Below are 15,513 nucleotides of genomic sequence, written 5' to 3' on the forward strand. Positions count from 1 at the left end.
AAAATTTCCACTCATGGACTGTGTGAAACACTGAAAAGTTTGTAGAAACTAGTTAGTAAGCAGTCAATCTTTTTTTATGCTTATCCAAACTCTTTTTCACCACACCACGTGTAGACTTTCTTTATATTTTGAAAGCACAAATAAGGCTTAAGGTCCGCGTTTCTTTTTTGTATGGCAGTTTTACAAATTTCACTCTTTTGTATTCATAATTTTTCTTTGTAAGCTCCACTAAATTCATATTTGTACCAAATATATCACAATAAAATCGGTTCGGTTTTACCATTTATATTTTGACGGGGTCGATGGGGACATCCGCTAATACTGGTTAAATGAGGTATTAATCAATATAAAGGCATAATTACACCTTTAAGTAGACAGTCAGGAGCGTATTTACCCTAGCTAAAGCCATCTGGGCCATGGCTCGGGGCGCCAATCCGCCAAAGGCGGCTTATACCTCCCCTGGCAGATTGCATTTTTGTCTTCCTTGACTTTTGGGGCGGCGAAAATTATTGGGCCGGGGCGCCAAATATTAAAATACGCTCCAGCCTGTAGACAGTGAGATGCATTTTCACCTTCAGTGAACATACCTTCGGTACATACATAGTTTTACCTTTATCATGTCGTATTTTTAGAGTACATGCATGTACCATCAGCCATAAAAGTTGTATGGCGACTTTATCAATGAATTCATTCATAATTTCTCCATGCAATTTCGCAGCTCACGTACCTACTTCCCCGTTATAAACTGGCTTGACTAACCTTACTTCATCTGAAATTAAACGTCAAAACTATATAGACTTATCTAGGAACAACCTCCACTGTACATTGTTTAAATTAACAATATTTCAACTTAGCAATGTAACGAGCTTTGTTGACCTCGTACCGAGTACAGTTCGACCTCGCGCGTGTCTAGCGGGAAACCAGTAGTTTCGGATTCAAATAAACTCAAGGATTCCCCGGATTCGACATTTCCATTTCCTTTTCGCCAACTCCGCTCAAGTTTATTGGGGATAGTGTGAGTAAAAATATTGAAGACTCTGTCTATTTTTTTGATGAAATGAGTGAAGGATTAAACGTTATAATATTTGCGGCAGTAATGCCCATCGCATTCGTCACTCATATTATCAAGAAAATTCAGAGTTACAGCGGCGACATCAACGCCGTCGCAGTAAGGCCGCAACATGTAGCTGCAGTTGACATTTGAATGTAACCTTAATGGTTACCTTTTACAGATTATTAGGATGATCAAAAAGTTAATGTTATTCAAGTACTTAATTCAAAGTTTGACACTGTAGGCAAACATACGTCTACGGTAAACGTATTATATCAATGATATCTCATAAACCATTTCCTATCTCAAAGGCACCCCAATAACTTCCCCGAGCATGATTTGAATACCGAGCATTAAATAAATAATCAATGAGATAACTGACGTAAGTGGCCGTTATCGGAGCCTAAGGGCGCCATCGAGATTTATGTAAGGTTGAGATAGTTATCTTTTGATGAAAGATGCTAGGGCGAGTTGGTTAACAAGCGGACTATTTGAGGATGGCTCTAGGTATTATGTAGTCTGTACAAAGCCCAATTCTTACGCGAGTCCTGTAAAAGGTCCATTAAAACTCTTAAAATTATAAATGTTTTTTTCACACTAAATTTTGCCAATATTTTTTATACAAAATGCCGCCGTGTAGGGCCGGGGTAGTATGTACCTAATGCGGATTACAGGCACGCACGCGCACGTGTAAGTTTTTTCGCAAATTAATGCCGCGTAGGGCCGGGCACGGCATATCGTGTTCACCCATGTGCATTTTCACAAACAGCTCTGCTAATTAGCAATACATAGTTGATATTTTATAAAAACATTATGGTCGTTCACGCGCACATTTTTGTTTGCAATACACATACTCGTATATTCGTCTGAAATAAAAATATATACCTAATTGAATTGACTTGAAGTAACGATCGCTTCTCTTCTTAGCTTCTGAGCTTCCGATATTGGTTACAAGTGGGTTAATCGTAATTGACATCTTTACAAGAAGTAGCAGATTTACCATATCGACCGCAGTAACTGTATTACTCAGGGCAAAAAGGAATACTGAGCGGATACTAACTTTGAAATGCAAATCTTCCGGTTGTTTACTGAAGTGAAGTTCGTATGCATTTAGACTTTTAGACCTGCAATTTCCATCCGCTGCATAAAATGGTTAAAATTCAGGATATACCAAATCTCTTCATCCGTCGTTCCGTCTTGAGACTTTTCTTATTTACAGAGTACAAATAGGCAGGCTTTATAAATTTCACGAAACAGCGTTTTTAAAAAGGAAGGGAACTGGAATTAGCAGGAACTCAATTTAAATTTTCAGTTCCATATAGAAAAACACATCACAAACGCAATAAATTATTCATTAACTTTACACAGACGCAGAAAATGAAAAGTTGCCTCTTCTATTCCTAAAATGTAAACACAAACGTTTTAGTTTTTGTACAAGCCAACTAAAAATTATAGCCTCGAAATCTTCGTGCCTACGTCTATCTAACGTGTTCTACTCTACATAATATTATGTGAGATTAAGATCATACAAAAGGTCTCCCATTCTATAATATTGTGAATCTTGATTTTGATATATCAAAATTACATTTGTCTTGACAAGTTTTCATTTGTGGGAGGCAAGAGGTTAAGAATTTTGCCATGCCCACGTTTTCAAGTAGATATTCTCGCAGAAATCAACTTTTTCACAGAAATAAATGTCAAAGTCTCCAGTGTCCAGAGCTGGAATCAAACCAGCGTCCTCTGTTTACCGGACAGTTGCCTAAACTAAAACTAGCTAACTACTACTAAGTACTAGTGCGCTAGTTCTGAAGCTAGTTGTAGACCGCTAGCGTTAACTAGAATTTCTGATCTCTCAAAATGTTCACAGCGAAGATGATTGGTGCTATGCCAGCAGTGGCGGTGCGCCACGAGCGTCGGCGGAATGAGAAGAGAGGCGGAGGACGGCGGCCGTCGCAGCTGCCCCTACAGCTGGGAAGACCGGGGGAAGGAGAGCCCACGCCCTCGCCTGACCACCACAGACCACTAGCAGAAGTTGTATGTAGCAAGGTTAGTTACTATCATAACTCCCCCTTCAAAACAGACCACCGATTACAACTAAGACGTAGAAAAGTGAAAATAAATAGATTCTCACTTTAGCTGTTTATGTTATCTTTAATTAAGTAACTACCTAAAATTAATAAATTGTGTAATTACTTCCCATTCTCGTCAAAGTGATTCCTTGTGAAAAATGAAACTTAAATTCAGTATTCCAATTTTTACACTCAATTTATGATACAGATGATTAATTCCTAAACTAAAAGCCTGAACTTCGATTTCCACTAGCTAATTTAGCAGTTATTATTCCTTATTTTACTACTGAGGTATTTAGGCCTGTTAAAAACAATAGAAATTTTCCCAGCAATCAATCAACATCCCCCGCTATGCATTCTCCCACATCTCTGATGGAAACGTAGATAGGAGAAAAAATGTAATTATAGTCTTACTACGGAATAAACAGAACATTTTGAATAAGTATAAATATTTTAGAAAATGACCAGCACTTTCTTTTTCCAGTTGCTGGCCCTCCACTTCGTAGTGGGCACCCTCCTCCTGGGCATCGTCATCATGGTGGTGGGAGTCGTGCAGCTGTCTCCAGGGGCTGAGGCAGCGCAGCACCGGTATTACCTGATGGGGACAGGCGCTGTCCTCATGAGTGCTGGAGTGCTGGGATGTGTACTCAGGTGAGGGACCTTGTGGGCATCGTCATTGTGGTGGAAGTCGTGCAGCTCTCTCCAGGAGCTGAAGCAGCGCAGCACCGGTATTACCTGATGGGGACAGGCGCTGTCCTCATGAGTGCTGGAGTGCTGGGATGTGTACTCAGGTGAGGAACCTTGTGGGCATCGTCATTGTGGTGGGAGTCGTGCAGCTGTCTCCAAAAGCTGAAGTAGCCCAGCACCGGTATTACCTGATGAGGACAGGCGCTGTCCTCGTCCATAACTTCTGGAGTACTGGGATGTGTTCTCAGTTTACTACATTGACATACGGTGACATTTAAACGTTAATAGGTTCGATAAATGTTGACGCAGCAGTGAAAATTGTTCCATGACTGAATGCCTGCCTTGTGCTTCTGTCGTATTCCATTGCACCAAGCCAAAAATCTTTGCTTCTTATACCACAGTGATATCTGATATAAGTATGATATTTTGGTAGAAAAGACTACGTCCAAAGCCTCTATAGGATTTTCGTTGTCACATACACCATTTTAGCAGCATAAGCCATACAAAACCAAAAAGTATTATCTTACATCCTCATATGATCATATCTATGAGTTTCAGAGTGTCATATGACCTTTTGGTAGGGACATATGGCAGTGATGTCCGCGTTGGTGAATTATGACCCGTTTGTCAAATAAAGCGCTTTGCGAACTCGCGTGCGACTATTATGTGAATGTGGGATAGGGCTGCTACATTTATTAACTCAATAATTCATCCTTGTTCTTGTCGAAAAGGACTCATTCTTAGTAGTAATAGTTAGTAGTATAATATGAGGAACGCAGTGGCAGTTGCCGAAGGAGATAAGCATTCATGCAATGTGTATATATTATATCGCTATGTACTTAATACGGATGCCTACTTACAAAGTACTCTGATGAGACGAACGATTAAAGAGAGACCAGAAGAGAGAAAGACAATTTGGCAATAGTTTATGTAAACGATGAAGAAGAAATAATAGGTACTTACTTCAAAATATCGGCCCATTCCGAAAATAACCCAAAATTCCGTCATATTAGAATCGACTTTTAGGAATTACCCGAATAAAGCCTTAGAAGGTTTGATAAATAGATAAATCTAAGGCTATGTCAGATAGGTATCTATTACTGATGCTGACTGCAACAATAACATGCAATTATCCACTTCTTAATTAAAAATACCTTCAGTTTTGACCTATTGAATAAAACACAGACGCTCACAAAAACCGTAATTAACAGCAACAAAGCTCGGAAAACGAGGAAAGTGGTTTCCTGCCTTTCTAACAAAAAGAAAAAGGTCCTGCTGTTATTCATGGACCCTTCGCTTTGCTCGCAATTCTACCAACAGACAATTTTAAACGTGACCCCCGCTTATGTTTGCGAATTTTATATATTACCAATTTAAATTTGTAAAGAGCCAAATTTGGTCATTATTTCCTGGAAAAGTCAATTATGAACTCAGGTATCTAGTGTGATTTTCATTCGATTGCGTGAGCGAGCGTTCGCGTTGGCGTTAGGTATGTCTATTATTGTATGGTATTTTAAATTAAACAGCGCGCCAAGCGGGACGATTTACAACTCAAAATGACACTTAACGCAACCTACCCATTGATAAAACATTGCAAATAATTCGCGAAAATACGTCAGTAGTTTTGACGCTTCTCCTCTATGCGTGTGTATGTAAGTATGTAGTTATGGGCCTATACCCTTCCCGTAGCTGGGTGAAATAATTATTACCTATTATTATTGAATAAATTGGTCGATTGAATGTGGTAACCCTAGGCTGGCAGCGCGCCAAGCTGAAATATTGACGGTGACAGACGGACGCAATACCAGGACGGAACAATAGAATAAAATAAAGGCTATGCTATAGTTTTACTGGCCTGCCCGTTATAGGCAAAGTTGTACGACAAAGTTGGTACAATTTGGTAAACATTGTTTGTTGTTTTGAAGTATGTATGACAAAATTTATATTACCTATTGTTAAAACGGTCGGGAACGTGCATGTAACACCAGTTGCAGGCGTCTATAGGCTACGGTGACTGCTTATTATCAGGCGGGCCATATGCTTATTTTCCTACGACGTGGTATTAAAAAAGCAAACCAAAGTTATATGAGAATGTCAATTATCATGGAATTATCAAATATGATAAATTATATTTTTTTAGGTTAGAGAAGCTAAATTGAATACGAATTAAGCTTAAAACACGCCGGCTGAATAGCTAAATAAGTACCTAGTCGTAACTATGACTGCAAGCATAAATTGAAATAAAAAAGTAATGTCATAGTTAACCTTACAATGGCAAGGTCGGCGGTAATCAGTATGGAACCCCTAGTGCGCCGGCGGGACGCTATTAACTAATCAAGCCGCGCCCTCCGCGTGCAGGTATGTTACACGGTGTATATCATATTGTATATGCTTATGCTCCAAGCAAGTTTTCGTTTAAGCGATTGTTGCGTCAAGCATTTGCTAAAACAAGAGTTCGAATAAAATCCATCATTATGATATAAAATTTATAGTATGTAGTATATCAATATGTGGTAGTTTATATTATATTTTATTTATTTATGTAGTTTATATGTATAGTCTGCTTTTTTTTTAATTTACTCAATAGGTATATTTCTCTCTCTGCACCAATTGTAGATATCTCTGTATGGCCCTATGGTTGACTGGTACAGAATGCCATTTGGCATTAAGTCCGCCATTTGTACGTTGTTGTATATATTTTGTGCAATAAAGTTTAAATAAAAATAAATAAATATATGCTGTGCTGCGGGCACAAAATGGTTCCATTTTTATCGCCTGTCACTATGCCCGTCACTTTCGCTCTTTCATACTTGTTAGAACGTGACAGGCACGGTGAGAAGCGATAAAAATGCGACGGTGCTACCGCCTCTGGGGTAATAGGAAAGCAAATCACCATGCGTAGTTGACAGAAATGCGTTTAGTTGATTTAGGTATGAACAGCCAAAAGTAATGCAAAATATTGATGATGAAATACATCTACAGGGTTAGGCATCAGTAGTTTTGACACTATGGTGACCACAAAAGTGGTCACAAAAGTTCTTATGTTTTAACCATCGACCCTCATGCACAATATTAATAGTTGCTTTAAGTTAACCAGGTCAAAAGCTCTACTAAGATCTAGAAAAACGGTGGTATAGGAATAGGTTATTAGGTACTGAAGTTTTTCGCGCCATACACTGCATATACATTAAAATATAAAATAATGACCCTTCTAAACTTAAAAGCATACAGGGTGCTTCCTGTAACAGGTGGAATAAATTAAATTAAAGGCTGTAGTTCTCAAACTGACCAACATTTGTTCAGCAATTTTTAAAAATTATTAATCCTTTAGACTTCCTCTTTTTCATACAAAATAAATATTGCCTTCAATGCACGCTGACATCAGTGTGTTTGACGTTACTTGTCACGCTTTTAACATAACAAAATTTGCAATACATTGCGTCTTAGAATAAACTTTAAAGTTTAATAAAACATGAGTTATTTTCAAAAGTTCCTGAACAAATGTTGGTCAGTTTGAGGAGTAGAGCCTACAGTTTAATTTACTGTTACAGAATACACACTGTATAAATTGGCATATATACGTTATGTAAAAGTTTTCAACCCACGCAGCATATGCACTACAAACTACACTACTGTCCCAAAACAAAACCGCATAACTGCAACAAGTGACACGGCGACAAACGTCGTTTCGGCTCCGACGACAATAATTCGATCGCGGAAGCTTTTAGCAAACGTGACGAGTTTGTGGGATAGGCGTTATTGCAACCGCCTAGCGTTTGAGGTAGTCGCTCGCAAGTAGTATGATCTAGTTCCAGTATAATGTGGTTTTCTTGTCGTCCCATGTGTGACCGTGTAGTTCCAGTCATACATCTAATTCGATCGCGGGAGCCTTTAGCAAGCGTGACGAGTTTGTGGGATACTCGTTGTTGCAACCGCCTATAATTTGTACGTTCGTTACGTACAAATAGCCAAATGTATGACTTGCCTCACGTGTCCCTCCCCTGCAAAAATCGGCAGACTGTTGACAGACAAGGCGTCTCCGGTTACTAAATGCTCTAAGATAGTGTCACGTTAAACTGGTTGGTCAGAGAATTTTACTTGCCAATCTTTCATGCAAGCGGGAACCGGAAATAACTACACACGAAAACTTGGTTTACTTACTTGGTTATGGTAACGAAGTTTTGACTAGCGCGTTATCGCCAAAAGGCTTTACAAGTTGAGTTTTATGTAAGTTTTTAGTACATGTACTTACTCCTACAAGGTCCTGAGGCAACTTTATACTTTAATAGGAATGAGATGAGTATAAAACTGTAACACAATATTATGTGACATATATATGTATCGCATGATTTATAAATACATAATATACAGGGTGCTTCCTGTAACAGGAGCAATAAATTGAACTAAAGGCTCCTTATTAACTTAACTCCTTAAACCGACCAACATTTGTTCAGCAACTTTTAAAAATTATGAATCCTTTAAACTTCCTCTTTTTCATACAAAATAAATAAGAAAACAGACTGTATACAAAAGCAATGCATTATGAATAAAAAGTTTTCCTCGTTTATATAAGTATACCTAGGTACTATAACATGGGCCATGAAAGCCCCTAGGGCATATAACTTGCACCAGATCGATACTGCAGCGCGTGGGTGCACCATGTGCTGACCTACTTGACTGCACCAGTTATGTCGGCATTTTAATCAATGCACTTAAGTACGCTAAACAATGTCTTATCGCCAAATAACGTCGCATTAGAGAAGAGACTGATTTCCTAATAACGTATATTTTGGCACAAGAAGGCGCCATTTCGATTTTTTTATCTACAAGGTTTAACATTTAGTTTTTTGCAATTCATATATTTTTCCGTGCTACGGGCTACGGCAGCAAAAAGGCTACGTACGGCTAACGACATCCTAATATATTTACAGTTTAAATAACATCCATTACTTTAAAAAAAAAACAAGTTTGTACACTTAACCAACTTTAATAAAATAAATTTTGTTGTTTATACTATACTTAAACTGATTATAGTAAAGCTAGTGTTAAATGAGTGATGAAAATATTTCATATTCTGAATATCATGATTATCATGAAACTGAATAAAATTGCGATAAGGTGAAAAAATTTAGGTACCTATAGAAGCATATTTATGAACTCGGCTATAGAAGTCGATTTTTTTTCTTTCTAACTTACCTATCCGAATAAAACAATCTGGGAGCACGATAGTGCCTCCGCCAAGTCCAAAAAAAATTCTAACTATCCTTCTTCATTGCAGATGTATTTTCCTCCACTGGCACAAGAAATACTACCGGGAGGATCACCGCGAACCGGCGCACAAAAACGGCGTGTCCACCGTCGAGGCCGGCCACGACAAGCATGTCGCCGACAAGCATGTCGCCGACAAACATGTCGCCGACAAACATGTCGCCCACGACAAGCATGCGCCCGCGCACGCGCAGGAAAAGAAGCTGAAGAGTCAGGCCAGTGTCGGGCATGCCGAGGTGCTGATCAAACAGCCGTCGGCCGCTAGCGACACCTAGATCTAGATTAAAATCGACCACTAGATAATCTAGGATAAGTGCTGCTCGGGAGCGGCTTTCGCTTTTTGATAGTTAAATAAGTTTTATGCCATTGGACTTTTGACACATTGTGCCGCCTTTAAAAATCTGTTATCGATGTATTACTTACTCGTAGCGCATCTCACTGGCATTAATACAAAAGTATCAGGTACGTGCAAAATCCACGGTCGGATTACGACTGAACAAAATCAAATACATACTATTATTTAAATATTACGTACGAGACATTAAAAATAAAAAAAACTGTAATTCAAATATGTAACTATATTTGAATAAAATAACTTTTTAATCTTATTTAATCCAATACAAAAAGTCTAATAAGATATCACATAATAACTCATCATTACTCTTATCTTACTTATCTAAACATTTAACAACCAAAAATGCTAATAAGAAATTTTATTTATATACATTATACATACAATATTTACAATTTTTTACATATCGCAAATATAGTGATACAAATATACGAACATCTGTTTCAAATCAAACCACTCGAGCTCAATTATATGATTCATATGTTACCCTTGACTGACTGTCTGTCTGTCTGTAACAGTTCAATCCTAAGATCCTAACCTCAATGCGAGTTGCAAAATAGCGTGTTCGGAAGTGCATCGTCAAGTTCTTCAAATCTGTGTATGATTCTATTGTAGATTTTTTCTAACACGAACTATTTCGGTAGTTTTTTGTAGCAATTAAACCGATGTCTGCAGACTTTTTGGGTTGTAAAATTTTACATTTGTTTTTTTAGACGTTTGTGTAAAATTTCGAACCCTCATTGCTGTATTAATAAAGATAACAAAGCCCTTGCGAACAAAATAATTTGTAATTACTGAATCCAATCACTTCAGTGACATTGTATAATACGACATTTCAGTGTGTACGAGTATGTACACGTGTACTACAAATATCATATACAAAAAGCGAAAGTCGCCACCCGCGGGCAGCGAGTGTATGGTCTGAGCTCGTGCAAGCGCACCAACATCTCGTTTATTTCGTGTTAAGACAATTCCTTCCAATCGCGTTAATTTCCCTTAATTTATTTCGTGTACATATTAATTAGATATACCCATATATCTATGTACTAACAGTTACATATCATTTTACTTAGAACCCGGTCATGTAGTTTTAAGTTCGTGCTCCGGCTAAACTCGATGTATATATGTAAACGCGCCAGATGACCGTTGAGCACTCCAAATTTCAGTTTTCAATATATTTTTGAGACCCTTTACAATTTTAACCTCTGTACTTAAAAATTGATTGATTTTGTTGCTGCAGCTTTAGAGGGAAAAGTTTGCACTGATGTATGTGAATATTGTCGCGAACGTGAACAAATGTTTATAGTTATTTTTTTCTTTCATCATCGTGTATATTCATAGTTTTATTGTTTGGGGTAAAATAGAACACATTTGAGCCAAGCTTTTCTCCCTAGAGTTTCAGATTTGTAGATGTCGCAGTCAGTTTAATCAGGATTCTGAACCCATTTGTACCATTTTCTACGACGACTGCGGCCGTAGCTGACATAGAATCGGTATCAAAATTATAGATAAGGACCACTCTACTCATGAACATATTAAATTTGAAAACTACTAAATTTATTGACATTCTAAAACCTTACCGTCCGGTTAAAAGAAAGGTATTTATTTACTCATAAAGTTATTTAAACAGTTTTAATCTAAATATAAACATTGACATACAATTACAGGTTATAGACCAGGCCCCAATTTCACCACGGTGACAGGTGCGACAATTGTAAAATATCACTGTTACTGACGTCACAGGCATCCATAGGCTACGGTTACCGCTAACCATCGGGCGGGCCGTATTCCCGTTTGCCACCATCATTGTATTATTAAAAAAAACCTTATTATATCGGAGAAAACCAGATATTTCTCTTGCTATGTTTATGACAACTGTCACAGAAACACTACAATTGTCACAAAATTCCAACATATACCTACCTCATTACCTGTCAAGAATTACCTACAATTCTTCAAAATCTTGACAATTGTCAGAAACTTCGCAAGAGAAATAATATCTGTTTTTTTCCAGTATAATAAAGTTTTTTAAATAATAATGATGGTGGCAAACAGGAATACGGCCCGCCCGATGGTAAGTGGTAATCGTAGCCCATGGATGCCTGTGACGTCAGCAACAGTGATGTTTTACAATTCTCGCACCTGTCACCGATATGAAATTGGGGCCAGAGCTTTCATTTTATTAGGTACATATACCTATATACTAAACAATTCCCAATTAAAAAAAAGTATCTTATACCCTTCTTAATTTACATGAACACATTTCAAAATATATCGATTTTGACCTGTAAAACAAAGTCATTGCATTTAATATAAGTTAAGATTCAATTACGATCATTTATGTCATACATACTTAATGACGAATTTATCTGAAGTTTTAATTGTAGTACTATGTTTTGTAGTTGTGTTGTGACGTCATATGATTGGGATAAATCCGCGATTTGCGGTAATCATAGTTATATCAGTAACATAGTTTTGTGTACTAGGTGTTGTCGATCGGTGTTTTAATATTACAAGCATAACATAGACCAACGATAACGTAATTTTAACAGGTTTATTAGCTGGAGTTTCTGAAATGTGATGTCAAAATGTTTATGAACATAGAAGGAAAAATAGAGGGAAAAAGAAGAGGAAGGCCTAGAATAAATTATTTCAAACAAATAAAAGAATGGGTTCAGGTCGTGTCATACCAGAAGGTTAAGAAGTTGGCAGAGGACCGGACGGGTTGGAGATTGCTCCACCGACAAGAGCTCAGCTCTTAAATATAAAGAAGAAGGAGTCAATTTGTTTGAAACTTGAGTTCAAACATATCATATATATTATCACGTCACAAGATATTTGATTCTCGTGTGATTTTTTCATATTGCTATAGCAATAGCAAGAACAAAATACCAAACATAATTTATTTGTGCGGGGATGGTGGGCGTATTTGTCTACGTGACAGCGTGATAAAAACAGCGTCAGCGAGTTAAAAAGTGACACTTATTTTATCATATAAATCCTTTATAATTCTCCTGCCAAGCTGTCTAGCGGACAAATCTGTCAATATATAGGTAGGTATAGCGATTTCTGCTTGATCGTAAAGTATTCCTTATGTACTCAACAAGCACATAAGCATCACATTCCAGGAAGCCCAGTACTAGCGTCATTGTCATCACTATATTGTGTTGATTTAGTGTTTAGCCAACTATTTCAAGTAGGGAAATATATTGTTTTGCATCCTTCTTCGAGTCATTAATTAAATTAAAAGGGGAGGTCAGGGAGAAGTATTCGACAGTAATAATTAATTCGTGGTTAATAAAAGCATAACTTAAAAATATTTCGATTACAGTAGGTAAGTAATCATTTGGGAAATGAAACTGGAAATTTTATAAAGATTATATTCGCCCCGGCCGCCCCTATCTGATTTCTTTACTAAATTCGAAATAATATTGGAATTTATATCCTAAGAGACTGAAATGAGTGTTCTAAAGTAAATTTCAAGGATGTATCTTATTTAACGGTTTTTGATACGTATTTTTTCGCTTCATTGACGGATCGTTTAACATTTTGTATGTTCCGCTGAACTTAGGACATTCGCGTATACAACTTTACAGTAGAACTAACTTTGAGCGAGAAACAAAGTTCTTCAATGCCCAGAAATGGTAATAACTCCTTTGATCATTACTACTTATATCAAACTCATCTTCTAACCAAAAAAATATATGCTAACTAAACATAATATCTAAAATATTGTTTTTCTTATTTCGTTTTCTGGGACACGTCACGTAGTGCCAGAGCCAAGTTCAGTGACTAAGTTTCCTTTAGAACGCTACGGAAATGATAAATAATGTTTATATGTTTCACTTGGGTCCAATGTTTCGGTGAAAACATTTGACTTTCGGATATCTCGTGCATGCCTTCACAAACTTGCAGCCTGTATGAGAAAACGTAGTTCTATCTCTTTTCTATATGGAATGAGATATTCACAATCGTCCGCAGCTAATTGAGAGGGCATGCACAATATTTTACTTTATCCCTAAACGAAATATATATGCTTTAAGCAAGAAAAAGTATTGTTTGTAAATGAGTAATACTCCTCGTTAGGTATTAGATAGCATACATCGCATTTTAAAATATCTCTTTAATGAATATTCAATTCAACAAGGATGGCCATGATTTTATTAGGGATTGACAGACACCGAAGTGTGGCTGGAAGAGGCAAATGAATGTTTATTTAAGTATTCCATACTCTATGATACGTTCGTCGATGTGTTAGGTTAAGGATAGTGTTACAGTAATATAATATCTACATTACATTAGACGGTAAATTATTTATTTCAAGCATAGCTTCAGCTCTGAATCTCGTGCTTGGAAATTGTTGCCAAAGATATTTTATAAATTTTTAACCGTCTTTAGTTACTTAATCGCATGTTATACGGTGGGTGCTGCAAGAATTGAATTGAGAGTGATGCAGGAAGTTTTTACAGTTATATTTTACTAATATTTTCTCTAGTTTATCGTTAGCCGCTTAAAGTGGGCAACCGTGCCAAAACCGCGACCGCGGGGGAGTCAGGCGACCCGCAATCTCTTACTTAAGCTTCCATATTAAATTGTAAAAATAGCTTAAACTGTATTAAATAAACATCTTTTAAGTTGTCTGGCTGTTGAGGAAAAAAGTCAAACAGCCAAACAGTGATTCAGGAATATTCGCTATTAGCGTCGCGTAAAGTCATACATTTTCGATAAACGTTAAACATTCCGCTGTGGCTTCGTATTGTATGATTATACCGTCAATGGAATAAATTATATGTGAAACGCATAAATTAATGTTTAGTATTATGAACAATGTATCATTGTGTACAATAAATGTTGTGTTAACCATTGAAAAAAAAAATCTGTTCATACATATATAATATATATGTATTTATGTATCCTAAAACTAACATTCGGACTAGAGGTTCCTTTAACTACCCGCCCTCCCAACACCCCCTCTATTCACTGTGATAAAATAATTGTAAGATTAAAGCAAAACAATGATATGTATTTATAACATTACTGTCTATCAAAAATAATTAAGTTTTAAGACAAAATATCCTTACAGTTATTTCTGAACAGTTCTCAATTCTCAAAAAGTTATTGTTTTGTTCATGTGTTTGTGTATCACAGTGAATAATTTTAATATTCAAACCTGGTATATAATTATTGATCATTCGCTAATAACACTCCATCAAAACCATTGTAAATATCATTTATGGCCTGATTTTATTTATTAAATATTTTTAAACCAATCTCACGCGACACAGGCCCTACATCTAAATTTTAATATTACTGTTCAAATTATTGTTTTTAATATTTATCATTATATTGACATGTTTTATATTGATATATTTTAATTTAATTACGACTGTGCTGTTTTATATCTCATATATTTTATACCAATGTCTCTAAATAAAATGTGGACGGAAATCATGTATTTTTATTTAAAACCTCCTATAACAGTTCAATTACTTTATAGAAAGCCATTATGAAAGTAGCTACCTACTCAGGCTAAATAAAAAAAGCCGGACAAGTGCGAGTCGGACTCGCCCACCGAGGAGGGTTCCGTACTTTTTAGTATTTGTTGTTATAGGGGGCTGTCCATACATTACGTCATCGATTTTTGACCCCCTATAATCATCCAAAAATCATGCTTCAAATGACCCCATTTCCTCCTACTTCATGCTACCGTCATGGTAGTGACGTAATTTATTAATAGCCCCTAGCGGCAACAGAAATACATCATCTGTAAAAATTTCAACTGTCTAGCTATCACGGTTCGTGAGATACAGCCTGGTGACAGACGGACGGACGGACGGACAGCGGAGTCTTAGTAATAGGGTCCCGTTTTACCCTTTGGGAACGGAACCCTAAAAAGATCAGAATGATTGGAATAAGTCCTCTAGTGGCCGAGGGCTTAGACATATTATCTGTAGAATATGACATATATATTTATATATCAGTTCATTTTCATTTCTAATTTTGTGTGAGTACTGAAAACATAAATTAAAATTATTATTATTAACAAAAATACCTTTATTTTCTCCCTTTGTATGATTGAAATATTA

The 15,513-nt window shown here is 36.7% G+C and overlaps 1 protein-coding gene across 1 annotated transcript; it reads left to right on the forward strand.

Annotated features, from left to right (window-relative positions):
* The first annotated feature begins 2,908 nt into the window (after positions 1 to 2,908).
* LOC134667805 (uncharacterized) lies at positions 2,909 to 14,875 on the forward strand. Its single transcript, XM_063525211.1, has 4 exons — positions 2,909 to 3,097; positions 3,605 to 3,708; positions 3,777 to 3,911; positions 9,086 to 14,875. The coding sequence occupies exons 1-4, from the start codon at positions 2,909 to 2,911 to the stop codon at positions 9,348 to 9,350; spliced, it is 693 nt and encodes a 230-aa protein (XP_063381281.1). The 3' UTR covers positions 9,351 to 14,875.
* Positions 14,876 to 15,513: the final 638 nt, after the last annotated feature.

The sequence above is a fragment of the Cydia fagiglandana genome, chromosome 9 (genome assembly GCF_963556715.1).
Source record: "Cydia fagiglandana chromosome 9, ilCydFagi1.1, whole genome shotgun sequence".
Taxonomy (NCBI): Eukaryota; Metazoa; Arthropoda; class Insecta; order Lepidoptera; family Tortricidae; genus Cydia; species Cydia fagiglandana.

Coding starts and splice junctions, on each gene's coding strand:
- LOC134667805 (XM_063525211.1), top strand. CDS start 2,909: ATGTTCACAGCGAAGATGATTGGTGCTATGCCAGCAGTGGCGGTGCGC. Junction 3,709..3,776: donor GCTGAGGCAGCGCAGCACCG/GTATTACCTGAT, acceptor TACTCAGGTGAG/GGACCTTGTGGGCATCGTCA. Junction 3,912..9,085: donor GTGCTGGGATGTGTACTCAG/GTGAGGAACCTT, acceptor TCTTCATTGCAG/ATGTATTTTCCTCCACTGGC.